Here is an 18,674-nt window from a genome sequence, read left to right as displayed (position 1 = left end):
TTGGAGCGTGGCTAGATGAAGTTGATATGATTATTGCTAGACACATTCGTATTGAAGTTTGTGCACTTCTTTGGGCTATATGAAACTATAGGAATGATGTGGTTTTTGACAGACATACAAATATACATTTTTTACAGGTACTACACAAAGCTGCGTCATTGAGCCGTACATGGGCATTACTCACTCCTGCGGAAACCAGGGAGCCTTTGATTACTACGTCTACCTGATGGGAGACGGTAGCGTGGGATATCTTCAACCGGTTTGGATGACGGTCCAGTAATAGGATACATGGCTAGGCATCTAGGCATGTTTTGCCGGTTGTGGCACTTTTTAATTTACTTTTACTTCTTTACTGCTATGTCGGAGACTTTATTGAACCGAGATTCGTTTGCTCTTTTTAATAAAAAGGTCGTATGCATCGTGTTGATGCAGAGACCGGAGGTAACACTCCTTTTTTTTAAAGAAAAATATAGCTAATCTGAAAAAATAAACGTCCCCATTTGTAGCGTTGGTCCATACACCTGTACCAACAGTTTTGTGGGCACATTGTGACGATAATTTGCATCCGAACGAAGCACACAGCTCTCACTAAATCGGAGGCTACCCCCTAAGAGGAAAAGATCAAGCAGAAGCTACCCTAATAGGAAAAAAGATCAAGCGGCTTGGACCAATCTGTGGATACCTATCGCGGCCAACCCATTCAAGTGCAGTTATGTTGACATGAACGTAGGATGTTAGACCACCTACTTTACAATTACATCCACCCACATAACGCCAACGGGCCTATAAATCGAGTGGATGCAGAGGTGATCTCGTCGCCACAGGTACCAACTGGCAAAGAGCTTGCAATGGCTACGAACCCCGGCATCCTCAGCGAGTGGCCATGGAAGAGGCTCGGCAGCTTCAAGGTACGTAGCTACTACAAACTTGCACCACCTCGAGATCCTCCAACACGCATGTACTCGTAGATGAGAAGGCGCGCGAATGCATGTGCAGTATCTTGTGCTGGCTCCGTGGGTGGTGCACGGGTGCCACCTCGCGGCGACCAAGGGGTGGAGGGAGCTGGACCTGGGCTACGTCGCCATCCTCCCGTCGATGCTGCTCCGGGCGCTCCACGACCAGGTATGGATCACCGTGTCCCGACTCTACAACGCGCGCGGGAAACGCCAGATCGTCGACCGCGGCATCGAGTTCGACCAGGTCGACCGCGAGCGCAACTGGTACGTACGCACGCACGCACCCAGCTACTCCCTCTCTAAACAAATATAAAAGTGTTTAGATCATTACTTTAGTTGATCGAGCTTATCTACCAGAAGGATAATAAGAAAACTGATGTTGCATGTGTTTATACGTGCATGGCAGGGACGACCAGATCATCCTGAGCGCCATCCTGCTGCTCCTGGGCGCGGTGTACCTGCCGGGCGGGCAGAACCTGCCATGGTGGAGGACGGACGGCGCAGTGCTGCTGGTGCTGCTGCACGCCGGCCCGGTGGAGTTCCTCTACTACTGGTTCCACCGCGCGCTGCACCACCATTTCCTCTACACCCGCTACCACTCGCACCACCACGCATCAATCGTCACGGAGCCCATCACATGTAAGCCCTCACTTGACATGTTTTTTCTTTATTTTTGCGGGGATTGACATGCTTTTTGTCGACGTGACCCTCGTTTGACATGATTAATTAATTAGCCGGTGAGGTGAGCTATCACATGGTTCAACCCCATCTAACACATGCAGCGGACTACGTTAACCAGTGCACTCCTAAGTAGTAGTACTGGTAATTAATCATTGATCAAAGCTCCCAACAAACTACCTGTTCTTTCAATATGTTTGAAACACTGAGAGGGTGACCCCACCAACAGTTCCGACATAAAAACGGCTACCAACGCTGTCTGTCTGTACAAAATTAGCCATACTGCATCGCTAGATTTGTGGCGTTAGAAGTGCTTCCCTACCAGAATCCCTATTTCTAGTGTCGCTGAGTAACTGATAAAATGATAAATTGATTAGTTAAACGATAAAATTAACGATTAGCCTTAATTTCCTACTCCCTAGCCAATCGAGTAGCTATCGGTTAACAATTTTCTCAGTAATTGTTACAACTAGCTAGTATCTTCGGTGTGGAGACATAGCTCTTTTTCACAAATACGTTAGGGTGTGTATCTTTTCATTGATAGATAGGGATAACACAAAAGGCAAGACACGAAGGGATGCTCGGTCCGGGAGCAAAGCTAGTCGACTACTCAAACAACGATCTAAGTCCGTGTGTGTGTCTGCTCGAGCCCAAGTTCTAGTTTCGTCTTCGATGGACGTGATGAGCCTCGTGATGGCTGGGGTCTCACCATCGAACACGCATTTCTTGCGCTAGCCCCAAATGAACCAAATCGTGAGGATGAACAACATGGCGAGCCCCTTACGGTGGCCAGTGGGGGAGTTTGTAATGGCCAACGTGCATCATGAGAGGAACTCCCCGTTGCCAGATGGTGCATAGATGGTGGCACGTACCGAAGCTAGTACGTCATGTCAAATATGTCCAGAGAAGGGACAGCCGATCAAAATATGTTTCATAGTCTCCTCGGCCTGATCATAGAGGGTGCAACAATTGTTATTCGGTAGACTAGATCAGCTAGCGAGTTTAAAATCTTGGCGTGAAGTGGTGCTTAGCACCTCCAGGTGATGCATCAAATAGGGGTGGTGGTAGACCCGGTGAACACTTGGCGGAGTATTTGGCATCGGCCATCCATCGCCAAGAGAGGCGGTCGGGATTGTCCGAAAGAGTGATGGGTCGGAGTAGTCTCAATAAGAGCACGTACTCGACCAGCGCTCCGGGTGTCAGGGCACCATGGAGGTCAGACACACAAGAGGGCTCTAAATGCTTCATATTAAGCATCTACACTTCGAACAAAAGCATCTTATTTTCGGAGGGGGCGTTCTGGCTCCCAAGTAATTCAAAAAAGTATTAAAATGTTTTAAAAAATGATTTGTTTATGGAATTTTCATGCGAAACGGAAAACTAGTGTTGCGTCAATGAAAAAAAACAAATTTAGGATGACATTTTGGGGTAACATTGGGTGTTCTTATTTCTTTTTTGCACATGCCAAAATATTCAACCTTTTTGCCTAAAAAATTGCATGTAGCATTTGGATGTGACTATGAATACATAAAAAATTATTGGGATTTTTTGACATTTCAAAAATCATTTTCAGGCGCGGGAGCCAAATTGGATTTTCGCTTATTTTCCTGCCAATAATGCTACACCAGCAAAGAATTACAAGCGTTTTACTTAAATTTCCAAACTATAATTCGCTCCCCCACATCAGCTTCTTATAGTCAAATAAATTAAGTAACCTTTTTCTTTTCCTTTTGTGGAGAAAATGGGAAGCTGACAATGCAGCATGCAAGGAAAATTGGATGGGAATTGCTTACAATCAATCACAATTAATTAGCTATACAGAATCATGTCTGCTAACACACCAGACAATTAATTCACACGGTTGGAGAGGTACATGTCAAGTGATCAACTGAACGCATAACAAAGCAAGCTACTAGTTGCTCTCCTTTTACTCACAAGGCCTTTCTCTTTCTGAACAAGCACAAGTACCTCTCCAACGGTATCCGTACCCAAAGACACCACTAGCCATCATATTATACTCGTATCTCTTTCTGAACAAGTACACCTAACGACCATCATCATGCTACGTTCATTCATGCAGCCGTAATCCATCCGTTTGCCGAGCTACTGGCCTATCAGCTGCTGTTCTCGGTCCCGATGATCACCTGCGCATTGACCGGAACCGCCTCCATACTCACGTTCGAGATGTATGTGATCTACATTGACTTCATGAACAACATGGGCCACTGCAACTTCGAACTGGTGCCTAATCGGCTCTTCAAATGGATCCCCCCTCTCAAGTATCTCATGTATACGCCATCGTAAGTTCAGTTACTGTAGATTTTACTCTGTAAAATTAAGCTTTTGTTTCCATGATTCTCAGCGTGTGTAATCTGCACTGTTGCTTCTAGGTTTCATTCTCTCCACCACACTCAGTTCCGGACAAACTACTCTCTTTTCATGCCGTTCTATGACTACCTATACAACACCATGGACAAGTCGACAGATAAGCTGCATGAGAAATCACTCGAGAGTAAAGAGAAAGAAGTAGACGTGGTTCACCTTACGCATCTCACCAGCCTGCAGTCCATCTACCATATAAGGACCGGGTTCGCCCAGTATGCATCCAAGCCGTACACTTCCATGTGGCAGCTGCGGATCATGTGGCCTGTGTCATGGCTGTCCATGGTACTGACGTGGGCATACGGTTCTTGGTTCACGGTTGAGAGGAATTCCATGAAGAAGCTCCGGATGCAGTCATGGGCCATACCAAGATACAGTTTCCATGTAAGAATATCATGCTTGAATTTTCATTCAAGAATGTTTCAAAAAAACAAAATCATTCAAGAAGACGGCTGGTAAATATGTTGAGGAAATTTATGACCTTTTGGTTATTACAGTATGGACTGAAAAAGGAGAAGGAAGCAATCAATGACCTGATTGAGAAGGCGATATCTGAAGCTGGTAAGAAAGGAGCTAAAGTTGTTAGCCTTGGACTTCTGAATCAGGTATGACATTTCTTTGGTTGTTCAGATCTCCCGTACTACTAGTTCAAATGGTAGCTATGACCATATATAGCGGAATTATTTAGTGCATGAGTCTTGCATGGCACAACTTGTAACTGACAGCAATACCTTGAACACCAGGCGCATGGCCTCAATGCAAGCGGGGAACTTTATCTGCAGAAATACCCCAAGATGGGGGTAAGACTTGTGGATGGCACTAGCCTAGCTGCTGCAGTGGTCATCCACGCCATTCCCCGGGGCACGAATCAAGTTATCCTTGCAGGAAGGATCTCCAAGGTGGCTCGTAGTGTTGCTGCAGCACTCTGCAAGAAAAATGTCAAAGTAAGAAGCAGCTACCCACATCTGCTCTAGTTCAGATTCAGTCATACACAGAAATGGATTTTCGTACGTACTAAAATGTGACAAGACGATCGTCTTGGGCAGGTCATAATGACAAACAAGCAGGAGTACCATCTCCTTAAGCCCTGTATACCAGAAAATGAAGCCGACAATCTTGTATTATCAACAACTAGCACTGCAGAGGTAAGGAGAACTGAAAACAACTGGCTTCTCATAGCATAGTGGCTAATTAACAAATTGCATCACTAGTTGGCCTCAATGTTTCCAGGTGTGGCTCATTGGAGAAGGTCTGGATGCTCCTGAACAGTCGAGGGCACCGCAAGGAACAAAGTTCATCCCATACTCGCAGTTCCCGCCAAAGATGGCACGCAAGGACTGCTGCACCTATGCGATGACTCCTGCAATGGGTGTACCTGAATCAATGCAAAACGTGCACTCGTGCGAGGTAATATGGTCACGCTAAGCCGCAGTCAACTTTGGAAGAGCTTCAGTAATCACATCATCTATTTGCCAATTTTGGTTTTCAGAATTGGCTTCCGAGGAAGGTGATGAGCGCGTGGCGCGTCGCTGGAATTGTTCATGCATTGGAGGGGTGGAGCGAAGATGAGTGCGGAGACACAGTGCTGGGCCTGGAGAAAGTATGGTCTGCTGCAATTATGCATGGGTTCCGCCCTGTTGCCCAAGTTTGATGGCTTGGCTGCGAGTCACTGCCATGATCTTCAGATGGCTATGACATAATTAAACATCCTATGTGGGAGAAAAGGCACAAATTATATTGGACACCACATATGTAAAATCGGAGTAGTTTGATCTGTTATGATTGGCTCTTTACTGCACTATTTATCTTCTTTGCGAATAGACCAGCAATGAATTTATTCGGTATCACTATTTGTTGCATCAATAATGTAAGTCAATATAGAAACAGAGATGGACCATTCATGTGATCAGTATACATTTGGACTTCGGATTTTATTTTTTCGGAGAGTAGGTTGAAATCCCTTGCACCTCCATGGTTGTGATACACACATTTGTTCGGGCTCGACATCAACAATGAGCTGCATAAATTCACCTATACGATAAATATGCACACTATACAGCCCCCTTCTCTTGTGATGAACTTTGAGAACAGCTTCAACCAACAAGTAATTAGCGGAATAACACAAACAACATGTGACACAGGATTTAACATGGAAAAACCTCCTCAAATTGAGGAGTAAAAAACCACGGCTGTGGACCGACCGGTCCACACAACTTCACTATAAGAATGATGAGTACAAAGTCTTCTCTAGAACCTCTAGAGAGATTTACAACACACTCTACACATTACCAACCGGCAACAGCAACAACAGCCACAAGAGGCAAGATTTCAGCAAAGCAAAGTAATATTTATTCACAACAATGATCACACATATAGGCATCACGTCCATAAGCAAGTAGACCGACTCCTGTCTGCATCTACTACAATTACTCCACTCATCGACCGTTATTCAGCATGCATCTAAAGTATTAAGTACAAACAGAGTAATGCTTGGGGCAAGGTGACATGATGTAGACAAAGTAAATTCAACTATTATGAATAAACCTCATGTTTTATCCTTAATGACAGTAATACAGTACGTGTAATGTCCCCTTCTGTCACTGGAATTGACCACCGCAAGATTGAACCCATCAACACACCACTCCCACTGAAGATAAATCAATCTAATTGGTCAAACCAAACCGACAGATCGGAGAGAAATATGAAGTTATCATAATCATGCATATAAGAATTAAGAGATAACTCGAATATTTTTCATGAATAATCTGAACATAAACTCATAATTTATCGGATCCCAACAAACACACTGCAAAGAGGATTACATAGGATAGATCACCACGGGAATCGTGGTGAACTTTGCATTGAAGAACATAGAGATGGAGATGATCATCTGGGTACTAACTACGGACCCGTAGGTATGTGGTAGACTACTCATGCATCACCATGGGAGCATCAAGGTTGATGTAGAGGCCCTCCGTGATCAGTCCCCCCCCCTCCGGCAGGGCACCAGAACAGGGCTCCAGATGGGATCACGGTGGAACAGAAACTTTCGGAGGCAGAAAAAGTATTTCCTGTTACTCTCTGTTGCTTTCCCAGCAAGTTAGGATTTATACAGACGGAGTTAGGGTAAGAGGCGTCATGAGGTGGTCCCAAGCCATCACGGCGCGACCATCCTCCCTGGGCGCGCGCCCTATTGGCTAGGCGACAGCTCGTGCGGCGTGTGGTCTCCCTCCGAAACTGCGAAATCTTATTTTTGTCCAGAATAAATTATCAAAAAGTTTCATTTCATTTGGACTTCGTTTGGTACTGATTTCCTGACAAGCCAAAAACACGCAGAAAACAACAAGTGGCACTAGGCACTAGGTTAATAGGTTAGTTCCAACAATGATATAAAACATCATATAAATACAAATAAAGCATCTAGGATTGATAATATAATAGCATGAAACAATAAAAAATTATAGATACGTACATTGAAGACGTATCAAGTACCGGAAGAAGCCAACTATGAAGGAAATGGAAAACGTTGTTGGCAATTGGAGCATCAAGAGGATTCCGAGGTATGTTGGGTTCAGTTGATTGCATGCACTAGCAATGGGAGAACTTCCCAAAAGGTTTATGTGGGCAATACCAAGGTCACGTCAAAGAAGCCACCATCATACTTGAAGAGTGGCATCGAAGGACTTGTGGTTTTGGCTTACTTTCTTTGGCACGTCTAGTTCTAACAATGACATCAATGTGTTCCAACTATCTCCTTTGTTCAAGAGACTGTCATAGAAAAGTTTCGCCGTGCAACTACACCGTCACTAGGCACAACTATAAATGAGATCCATGGGCACTAGCACCCATGACATTCTCTCCCGACGGAAGTCTAACTCTCGGCGTAGGGTTCGCCACTGCGATCCTTTGCCACTAGGCTACTGCCTAGTTCTTCAATGGACACAAGTATAACATAAGCCACTTTGCAATAATGCAAAATGCGGGTAGGAAGGATATGGAGAGGGCATTGGGAGTGCACCAAACTCATTGGGGTATTGTTCGCGAAGCTATAATGATGTGAGAAGCGGAGACACTTTGGCAGCTTATGACATGTTGTATAATCTTAAACAATATGATTGTCGAGGATGAGGGTGAAGGGACAGTCACGGGCATGATTTTGAGAAGTCTCGTGTTTAGGTTCATCTTCCAAAACAAGATGAGAAACATATTGCCAACTTTTGAAAGATGCATTGACAATTACAAGATCAACAGATGCATGTATAACTTCTCAATGATTTTGTGAAGTATATATGGATCCATGTTAGAAATTGATAAAGTTTGATTTTACGAACAATTTTTTGGATTGCACTATGTACCGCGTGTGAATTCTGAAGTACTTATTGTTTGGTCGCGATGATCGATGTGTATGTATTTTATGTATTTGATGTTTTAAAAGTAGGGATTGTGATCGTACATGGGGGTCTTTTGAGGGCCGGTTGGTCACTGTCCTGAGCGGCGGACACGTCTTCAAACACGTCTGTGGACGTTTAGGGCCGGATTAGGCAACTCCGATTGTTGATGCTTTTACAGTGTCCAAATTGGATTCTGTTACATACATCACCTTACATTGTCCTTACACAGGTGGACACTGGGGAGACTGCCACCAACTGCAAAAGTAATAATGGGACTGAAAAAAGTGTAGCACCTAAACTCGTGCATTCGCGGAGCATTTGGCCGACATCATCGCCGCTTGGCGAGCTGGAACGTGCGCTTCAAGAACTGGTTGGCGACCTCGTCGTCGCGGTGGCACAAGATGCGGAGGATGGTGTTTGGGTCGGCGGGGCCCCACTGCCTAGACGTCGGCGGCACGGTGGTGGCTCCGCCGTCGCAGTCCTCGTATTCCCGCACGCCCGCTATTGACTCCGACGTGGCTGCGCCGAACGCCGCGATGAGGTTCTCCGTGGACCGGGCCATGAGCTCGACGACGCCCTCGGCGGCCTCCGCCTCCTGCGCCACCACGTCCTCGGGGACCAGGCCCTCGCCGCACGTGCAGAAGGCGCGCTTGAGGCTCCGCAAGTCCTCGTCCACCATCCCGTGATCCGCCCTCGTGAAGGTCCGGTCGTTGCCGCCGGCGAGGAGGACCATCAGGAACGCCTGGAACGAGGCCTTCATCACCTCCCGCACGGCCACCGGCTGCGCGCGGTCGGCGAGCACGGACACGAGGAAGGACAGGTTCTGCTTCAGCGCGCGGAGCACCGGACGGATGCGCGTGTCCACGACGTTGCGGACGTACAGGCCCTGGTACAAGGAGTGGCGGGAATCGAGGAAGACGAGCCTGTACGCGGCAACCTCGGCGACGTGGGACACCGCCGACTGGGCGGCGGCGCGGGTGCGGTCCAAGTGGCCGGACACGTTGCCGCCGAGCGCCGAGAGCGACTTGTCCATGGCCTGGACGTGGGTGAGCACGTAATGGAGCGTGTTGAGGCGGACGTAGAGGCGCTGCGTGCCGCGGCTTATGGACGGCCGCGGGGTGTGCTGCGAGGGGCCGCCGCGCGGGTTGGCCTCCGGCGCCTGGCACGACGGCAGCACCGCCTTCTTCCACAGCCTGAAGAAGCCCGAGTCCTGGTTGCACCTCGTCAGCGCCGGGAGGGGAGGGACGTAGGTCTGCTTCGACCCTGCATTTGGATTCAAACAAGTCTCGATCGGTCGGTCGATGATGGCATGCAAAGTTTATTTAAATTTGAGCATGTCCGTTCGATCGGATCCTTTACCACACGATGCGACGAAGGAGATGTAGTCTTCAAAGACCGACTCGAGGCCGTCGACGAGCTCCTGAACCACGTCGTCTTTGGCGGTAGCCGGAATGTCAGAGAACTCCTCGATGGTCGCCCTGGACAACCTCATCAACTCTATTGCCGACGCCGGGAAAGGCTCCTCCTTGGACTTGGGAATCCAGCTCTGCAAAAGAAACAAAAATGTCATCAAGCTTTACGAATTCCAGCTTCATGGAAGAGTTCTAGATGGAGGTGTTGTAGATTAATTACCTCGGTTTCTTTGGCTCGGAGGAGGCAGTCCCTGCCGATGGTAAGCCTGTCGTCCATCCAAGCCTTGAGCAAGCTCATGACGACTGTCTCGACCTCGTACGGCTCCATGTCTCCGACGACGGCCTTGGCCCGATCGTCGTGGCAGTCGGCCGCGTCTTCGGCGGTCATCTGCGCCAGGGCCTTCTCCAGGCGACTCGCCGAGTGGAGCACGCGGACGAGCTCCTCCGTCAGGATGGTGACCTTGCCCAGGTACTGCCTCAGCACCACGCCGAAGCAGCCGTGCAGGGTGACTGCGGCCACCGCTATGGGGGCAGGGTGCAACCGCCTCAGCAGGGGGCTGAAGTTGGCGCGCTCCAACATGGCCAGCTGCTCCGCTTCCCTCGCCAGCCGCGTCAGGACCACGCCGGGGTCGTTTGCGGGGTCGGCCTCTCCCATGCCATTCTCCAGTATCTGGAAGCATGTCCAGGTGATCATATTTCGAATTGTGCTTTAACTATATATAAGTATGTGATGTGATGAAGCATGGGCTCACTCACTTTGGTGAAGATGTTCTTCATGGAACACCTGATGTAGTAGTCGACGCGGTCGGCGGCGAAGTTCCCGGTGCCCGTGTACTCGCGGTCGGCGACGATCTTGCCGGCGGCAAGCGCCAAGGAGAGCAATATCTCCATGCGCTCCGTGGCAGTCCCGGCGAAGCCTCTCTCGTACCTCTCGTGGTAGTCCAGCAGCCGCTTCTCCGACCACTCCTGCATCTTGCCGAGCGCGCTGAGGAGCACCTTGGTGTACACCGGGTCACGGGACAGGGACTCGCGGCTCCCCTGCTTGGCGTCGGCGGCCACGTCGGCGAGCAGGGCGAGGGTCGCGGCGGCGAGGTCCGGCTCGGCCTGCTCGGTGACCACGTACTGCTGGAACAAGACCCAGGCGAAGCACACGTTGTGCAACGCCCTGCCCACGCCCAGGATCGGCCACGTCTTCTTGATGAGCTCCAGCAGCTCGTCCACCTCGTCCAGCACCACGGTGGGCTCCCGGTGGTCGAAGACGGTCTGGAGGAGGGACACGTAGAGGAGCACGTTAAGCGGGTAGCCGTCGGCCCAGTGGCACGCGTCGCTGCCGCTGCCGGGGCGCCACGCGAGCGCGTGCACGGCGTTGGTCAGCACCCGCATCGCGTCGGAGCCCTTGCCCGTGTCGATGGCGCGGATCTCGGTGGCGCGCATCACCTCGCGGAACCGGAGCACGGCGGCGTGGAGGCGGTCGAGCGGGAGGGACGGGTGCAGGATGAGGCCCGCCTCTAGGAGCTTGATCTGCCGGAACTGCCACTGGTGGTACTCCTCGCCGTCGGTGAACTCGGACGCCTTCAGCTGCCGAAGTAGCTCCAATGGCAGGACGATGGAATCAGGCCTCTTCCCAACCTGTGCAAATAGTAAATGCTAGATGAATTCTCTCTCCTAGGAGTACGACCAAACAGGGGCACGTGCAAGGATGCGACGAGTGAAAATCGCCATGCATGCATGCATATGCATGTGTGGTGTGGGTGCGCATTCGGACCTGCCCGACGACGGCGCGCATGAGCGTTCGGCGGAGCCGCGCGTCGCTCTGCTCGGTCACACGCATCTGTTGCCGCATGATCTCCGCGGACGTCATCGGCCGCCGTGTTCGGCCGGGAGAGACCGGGCTGGAATTCTGGCTCAAGGTGCGCACCATCGTCGGCGCGGACCGCCGCGGCTTGAGCCCCAGCGCCTTCTTCACCTTGCTGCTCATGACGGCGCTCCCGCCCCTCGCCCCCGCGCCGGCCACCGGTGACGACACCTCCCCCTCCGACGCGCCGCCGCCCCGCGCCCCGGGGCTAGACGCCGCAGCGCCACCGGAGGAGCGGCAGGACATGAAGAAAACCTCGTACGCCGTCTCGCGGAGCTCCACGGGGCCGAGCGCATCGATGCCGCCGAAGGGGCACTCTAGGTCGGCAGCGGCGAAGTCGAGCTCGGTGGCGTTTGATGAGCGCGGCGTCGCCGGGGAGCTCCCGGAGGCGGAGCGCGACCGCTGGTGGTGTCCCATCATGCCCATGGTCGCGTCCCCCGTGCGTTCCAGTCGGCGGGGCCGGGCCGAGCCGAGCGAGGTCGCTGGCAGCGCTGGCTGGCTGGCGACGTCGCCCTCCCGGCCACGCAATGGAGGCACGAGAGAACTGGCTAGGCAGGAACGGAGCGGAAAGGTTGACGCACCTACGCCCAAATAGATGGTGGACTATTTCTATCTCACAATTCGAGGACAACCAAGAAAAGTTGTCTTGCACGTGATCCTTTTGGGACTCGAATATATAGCCCCAACGTAGGAGTGACAAAAGCAATAACGCCGACGTTTTTTTTTAAGGGGGGCATACTCTTCTTTTATCCTCCCTCCGTTCTTAAATATAAGTCTTTCTAGAGGTTTAACTAATGGACTACATACGGATGTATATAGACATATTTTAGAGTATAGATTCATTCATTTTGCTCCGTATGTAGACACCTGATGAAATATCTTAAAAGACTTATATTTAGGTACGGAGGGAGTAGTAGTTATCGCATATCTAAATCTAAATGATTAAATCAAATATAAGAAGAACTTAGATGTGCAATGCTCATCTCACAACGTTTTAAGAAAACCGTTTTTAAATTGCTTGTACTTTGGAAACTTTGATTTGGTACCACGCAAAACAAAGAAGGGAGCCACTACATAGCTGCGCAGCACAAGCTCAAGCTCCTTTTCGTGCGGCGATTTCACGTGCATGCAACCTAATACATCAGTGTGACATCAGCAAAGATTCTTTTAATGTTAAATTTTAAAAAAGTTTTATCTCTTAAACTATAAATCCAATTGACGATCCGTTTTCACCGTTAGCTTTCTCGCAACGAGATCTTCAAAACTAGATCTCATGTCGACATGCTTTGACAACTTTTTTTCATCGATAGCTGCGAGATTACTTTTATTTATGTCGGGGGGCCTACCCCTTTGCCTTCAACCAAGAAGGAATAGCAAGAAGCATTCTGCAAAGCCCAAGTCCCCCTGACCGGCTAGGAAAGTACGTGCCGGCTCGGGCGAGACGGGCAACTCTCTGGCCGGCCAGGAAGCACCTGCCGGCTAGAGGTAAGACGGCTACCTCCCCCTGGTCGTCTAGGCCAAGCCAGCCGACTAGGGGCGAGGCGGTCGTGCCCAGGCCGACTAGTCAAGCGACTAGCCGGCTAGGGAGCTCAAGTCACATCAGACCGTAGGTCATGACGAGACCCTACGGTTAAAGGTGGCTACGCGTCAGCAAAAGTACTGGATCGGGGTGCAAGGCACGTACAGCGTCAGCGGCCACGCCGCTGACCTCCTCCGGCTCCGATCCATCACCCTGCACAGTGTTGGTTCGTCAAACTCCCACTCCATTACTGCACTCGGCGTGGGAACAGTGGAGACGGTCGTACTGTTTGCCCATGGTGAGTCTCGTTGGACGACGCCGGACGCACCACATGTGTCCTCCGTCAACCTTACGCGAGAGCCTTATTGGCTAGCCGGCGGGTCCCGCAGCCAGACGCGACCTCGCAGCCGGCGCCCCCCCAGCGACAAGACAAGACCCCCGTGGGCCCCCTGGCCAGCCGGCGAGGCTGCCAGTCGGGTCCCACTCTTGTACTATTATCCATATTGTAGGTCGGTGGGTTCGTCTATAAAACCTCCCGCCCCCCTCCATGCAGAGGTTCGGTCAACTCAGCACACACACATACCACATAGGAAAGGCAGATGCGAGCCGGCAGCTCCTTCTTCCTCCTCCGCAATACAGCTCCAGGAGCACTTTGTAGTCCCATTCATACATCATACACTCCGACAGGATTAGGGGTGTTATCTCTACGGAGAGCCCTGAACCTGGGTACATCATGTGTTCCATGCTTGTACCATCCTCGTTCCCAGCGCCCTCCGGTGCCACTCCAGTTCTCACCATCTTTAGCCTACCCATGGCTTATGTTGTGAGTAAACACCGACATTTGGCGCCCACCGTGGGGCCGTCCGCGGCATCGGCTGGCTTCACACGCTGGGCGGGGCCCTGCGCTTACACCACCGGATGCATCGCGTCCGGACCGATGTGCATGCCGTGGAGCCTGCTAGCGATGAGGCTTCACCGATGATGATGGACGTCCCAGTCCGTCATGCGGATTCTCATGGAGAGTCCGTCGACGAGTCGCTCCCCAGCGTCGTCGTCGCTGCTATGGAGAACCTCAACGTTCTCTTTAGCGACTTGCGTCTCGGCGATGGCCTTGCTACCCTGGCGAGGACCTCGACGTTGAGGCGTTATGCGCCAGCTTCAGTAGGCTCTCTCTCGTCGAGACGCCTACATTTGACGTGTACCCCAGCAACGTACTCGTCTTCGACGGTCCTCCGTCGTCTGCGGGGTTCCTTACCCCGTATCATGTCGCCGTCGTCTCCAACGTCGTGGAGGTGATGGTCATCGGTGCCGGCACCAGCACGGCTCATGGCAAGGCATCAACAGACGCTGGTGAGCCTGCTGTTGTGTCCACCAACACTCTTGAGGTCGCACTTACCGGCTTGAAGACACCCATCGCCACCTCCACAAACCCCACTGACGCGCGGGCCTCGCTGGAGGAGGCTCGCAGGCAGATCTTGGAGGAGGGCATTGCCATCGCCGCGGCTAAACGTCGGATGGAGGCCACATAGTGCGAGTATAACTCCGCCTATGGCCTCACTCCGGTTTTTGAGGTCCCTAGCCGTGTCATTGCCGAAATCCTAGGTGACAAGCAGCCCATCTACGAGACTCCTGCAGCCAACTTGCGGGCGGCCCACGCGGCCATGGCAGAAATGCCAGGCTTGGAGGGCGAGGAGCGCATCCTTTAGGAGAAGCGGGTCAAGGATCTCCTTGACGCCACCAACGAGCAGCAGACACGGCTTGAAACCAGTCAGGCTCAGTCGGAGTCTCCGGGACCCAATCCCGGAGCGCACCGTAACCCCAACGGTCATCATCAAGCCGAGGGATCTTCCTCGCATCGCACTTCCGGACGGAAGAGCGAGGGCAGCCACGACAGGCGTTCTCAGCGCCAGAGCGAGCCGACGTCGAGCCGGCGTCGCGGAGCTGATGAGAGTGATTCGCTGTATGAGGTTCCTCGTCCGGGGAGGACCCATGCCGCCGGCTCACATGGCACCCTTCCGATCACGGCTCGGATCGGCGCTCGCGTCCCACATGGCGACAACGACGCACGCAAGCGTCTCAATGCCTTGGCACAGTCAGCTCTTCTGGCGGAAGACGGTCCCATCGGTCCGGCTTGCTTCGGCCCCCGGATCCGAGGGGAGCCGTTTCCTCGAGGCTTCACTCTTCCTCGGGACACTCCGAAGTACAATGGCACAGCCAAGCCAGAAGACTGGTTGATTGACTACACCACTGCCGTTCGCATCGCCAGAGGCAACAAGCGCGTAGCCGTCTGCTACATGCTAGTCATGCTGGCCGGCTCGGCTCGAACATGGCTTAACAGCCTTCCAGCCGGTAGCGTCAACTCATGGGTTGACTTTGAGGAGGCGTTCGTCCGCAACTTCACTGGCACCTACAAGCGCCCTGGCCAGCCTCGCGAGCTCGCCATGTGCGTCCATAGGCTTGACGAACCCCTTCGCGACTACGTCACGCGTTGGATGAAGCTTCGCAATTCCTGCGAGGGAGTGCATGAGGTATAGGCCATCCAGTACTTCATCGACGGCTGCCGAGACGGCACTCTCCTCAAGCACAAGCTCATGTGCTCCGAGCCTACCTCTCTGACCGTGCTCATGGACAAGGCGTACAAGTACGCCACGGCCGACTCCGCGATGCGGGTCAAGGTGACCGCCTCGGACAAGGTTGTCCCCACGCTGACTACTCCCAAGCCGGCTGGCGACAATCGAGGCGGCCAGAACGACAACAAGTGCAAGGCGGATCAACTTGATTCGCGCTCCAACAACAAGCTGGTAGCCAACATGGAGGGAGAGGCGTCCGCTACTCAAGCCTGCTCTGAACGGAGGCGGACCGGCAAGAACGACTGGCAGCCCAAGCTCAGCTTCGAGCAGATGTTTGACGCACCCTGCAAGATGCACTCTGGGCGAAGCCCTCTACCCATACCCTTCGACAGTGCAGCTTTGCACGACGACTGTCGCAAGGGGAGGGCCTGCCGGCTCCCCCAGGTGCAGCTGCAAAGCCTCATGCACCGGCTCCTGGTCCAGCTCCGGCTCCGCCGCCGCCGCCTCTCAACTACGGTCGTCTCCACGACGACTACCCCCATTAAGACAGAGCATTCGTTGTCTTCACCAGTGAGGGTAACGACATGCACAGCTAGCGCCAACGTCGGTGCGAGGTGAATGCCACGGTCCCCCCCCCCCCCCAGTTCCCCAATACATGCATTGGTCTGAAAAGCCCATCACATGGAGCCGGGTTGACCATCCTGCGGTGATGCCAAATCCTGGCTCATACGCGCTCATCCTCGACCCCACTTTCGCGTCCGAGAGGCTCACCTGTTGGTTATCCCGAGTGTTGGTCGACGGCGGCAGCAGCATCAACATCCTCTACCTCGACACCCTGCTCAAGCTTGGGCTCAAGGAGAAGGACCTCCAGCCGACCAGCACTGTCTTCCACGGCATCGTGCCGGGACAGTCCTGCTAGCCGATCGGCAAAATCCAGCTGGACGTCCTTTTTGGTGACAAGGCTCACTTCCGCCGTGAGTCCATATGGTTTGAGGTGGTGGATCTCAGCAGCCCGTATCACGCGCTGCTGGGCAGGCCGGCTCTGGCCAAATTCATGGCCATCCCCCACTACGCCTACCTCAAGATGAAGATGCCGGGTCCGAAGGGCATCATTACCATCGCTGGCGACTACAAGAAGTCGCTCGAGTGTGCACAGGAAAGCTGCTGCGTGGCCGACTCCATGGTGATTCCTGAGGAGAAAAGGCAGATCGACCGGCTCGTGGCGCAGGCTACCGAGCAGCCGGCGATCCCTACTCCTCCATCCCAGTCGTCCGGCAAAGGCTCCTTCAAGCCGGCCAAAGAAACCAAGCAGGTGCCACTCGACCCTGCGAACCCCAAGCAGTGTGTCACCATCGGGGCTAACCTTAGCCCCAAATAGGAAGGCGAGCTCATCGACTTCCTCCATGAGAATCGGGACATCTTTGCATGGTCTCCCAAAGACATACCTGGTGTTCCGAGGAAGTACGCCGAGCACAAACTTCATGTGCGACCGGATGCAAAGCCGGTGAAACAACCTCTGTGTCGCTTCGCCGAGGGGAAGCAGCGCACAATTGGAGAAGAGATTGCCCGGCTCCTTGCAGCCGGCTTCATCATGGAGGTTTTCCACCCGGACTGGTTAGCCAATCCAGTCCTAGTGCTGAAGAAGAACAACACCTGGCGAATGTGTATCGACTACACAAGCATGAATAAGGCATGCCCGAAAGACCCTTTTGCCTTGCCCAGGATAGATCAAGTGATTGAATCCACAACCGGCTGCAAACTAATGTCCTTTCTGGATGCTTATTCACGCTATCATCAAATCAAGCTGGATCCAGCTGATCGCCTGAAGACCACCTTCATCACGCCCTTCGGGGCCTACTGCTACACCACCATGACGTTCGGTCTGAAGAACGCTAGTGCGACATTCCAACGCTGCATGCAGTAGTGCCTACTGCCGCGGATTGGCAGAAACATTCACGTCTATGTGGATGACATCGTCGTCAAGACCAAGCACCACTTCAGTCTCCTTGGCGACTTGCGGGAGACGTTCGCCAACCTGCGCGAGTACAAGATCCGGCTCAACCCAGAGAAGTGCATCTTCGAGGTTCCAGGCGGCAAGCTCTTGGGGTTCTTCGTGTCCGCTCATGGCATCGAAGCGAACCCTGAGAAAATCGGCACCATCGAGCGGATGGTGAAGCCGGCTCGAATCCTCGACGTCCAAAAGTTCGTCGACTGCCTGGCATCCCTTAGCCGGTTCATCAGCCGGCTCGGCGAGAAGGCGCTTCCACTCTACCAGCTCATGAAGAAAACAACCAAGTTTGAGTGGAACTACCAGACGGACGAAGCCTTCCGCGACCTCAAGCGGGTCATCTCAAGCGTGCCAATCTTGCCAACACCGGCTGAAAGGGAACCCATTCTCATATACATTGCAGCGACCACTCGCGTGGTTAGTGTAGTGTTGGTAGTAGAGCGCAAGGAGGAGGGCAAGGTACTGTTAGTGCAACACCCTATCTATTACCTCACCGAGGTCTTGTCCGCCTCCAAGCAAAACTACCCCCACTACCAGAAAATGTGTTATGGTGTTTACCTTGTGATACTTCTCCAACGTATCTATAATTTTTGATGGTTTAATGCTATTATCTTGTCAAACTTTGGATGTTTTGCATGCCTTTTATTAATTTTCTGGGACTAACTTATTAATCGAGTGCCAAGTGCCAGTTCCTGTTTTTTCCATGTTTTTTACCCCTTTCAGAGGAGATTTTGAAACGGAGTCCAAACGGAAGAAAATCCCCGAAAAGATTTTTCTGGAACGGAAGAAGATCGGAGAGCTTGGGGGCCAAGCTAGAAGAGCCCTAGGGGCTCCACAAGCCCCCACCCCGCGGCCAGGGGGCGCGCCATGCAGGCTTGTGGGCCCCCTAGAGGTCCCCTGACC

The 18,674-nt window shown here is 52.4% G+C and overlaps 2 protein-coding genes across 2 annotated transcripts; one reads left to right on the top strand and one right to left on the bottom strand.

The window, feature by feature from the left end:
• Positions 1-802: 802 nt before the first annotated feature.
• LOC123430653 (very-long-chain aldehyde decarbonylase GL1-5-like) lies at positions 803-5,928 on the top strand. Its single transcript, XM_045114508.1, has 10 exons — positions 803-908; positions 997-1,220; positions 1,363-1,595; positions 3,715-3,934; positions 4,025-4,400; positions 4,514-4,621; positions 4,760-4,960; positions 5,063-5,161; positions 5,247-5,423; positions 5,506-5,928. Exons 1-10 carry the CDS (start codon positions 849-851, stop codon positions 5,665-5,667), a joined length of 1,860 nt encoding a protein of 619 aa, XP_044970443.1. The 5' UTR covers positions 803-848; the 3' UTR covers positions 5,668-5,928.
• Positions 5,929-8,541: 2,613 nt separating this feature from the next.
• On the bottom strand, positions 8,542-12,245 carry LOC123409491 (protein unc-13 homolog). The gene is made up of 5 exons (XM_045102379.1): positions 11,585-12,245; positions 10,576-11,448; positions 10,040-10,489; positions 9,767-9,953; positions 8,542-9,670 (listed from the first exon to the last, which is right to left on the bottom strand). The coding sequence occupies exons 1-5, from the start codon at positions 12,098-12,100 to the stop codon at positions 8,736-8,738; spliced, it is 2,961 nt and encodes a 986-aa protein (XP_044958314.1). The 5' UTR covers positions 12,101-12,245; the 3' UTR covers positions 8,542-8,735.
• Positions 12,246-18,674: the final 6,429 nt, after the last annotated feature.

The sequence above is a fragment of the Hordeum vulgare genome, chromosome 1H (assembly GCF_904849725.1).
Source record: "Hordeum vulgare subsp. vulgare chromosome 1H, MorexV3_pseudomolecules_assembly, whole genome shotgun sequence".
NCBI lineage: Eukaryota > Viridiplantae > Streptophyta > Magnoliopsida > Poales > Poaceae > Hordeum > Hordeum vulgare.
This window is presented reverse-complemented; position numbering and strand designations above follow the sequence as displayed.

Excerpts from the sequence above, each read along its gene's own strand:
- LOC123430653 (XM_045114508.1), top strand. The coding sequence starts at position 849 with ATGGCTACGAACCCCGGCATCCTCAGCGAGTGGCCATGGAAGAGGCTC. Across the intron at positions 3,935-4,024 it reads TATCTCATGTATACGCCATC|GTTTCATTCTCTCCACCACA; the intron begins GTAAGTTCAGTT and ends TGTTGCTTCTAG. Across the intron at positions 5,424-5,505 it reads AAAACGTGCACTCGTGCGAG|AATTGGCTTCCGAGGAAGGT; the intron begins GTAATATGGTCA and ends TTTGGTTTTCAG.
- LOC123409491 (XM_045102379.1), bottom strand. The coding sequence starts at position 12,100 with ATGGGCATGATGGGACACCACCAGCGGTCGCGCTCCGCCTCCGGGAGC. Across the intron at positions 11,449-11,584 it reads TGCGCGCCGTCGTCGGGCAG|GTTGGGAAGAGGCCTGATTC; the intron begins GTCCGAATGCGC and ends CTATTTGCACAG. Across the intron at positions 10,490-10,575 it reads TGAAGAACATCTTCACCAAA|ATACTGGAGAATGGCATGGG; the intron begins GTGAGTGAGCCC and ends ACATGCTTCCAG.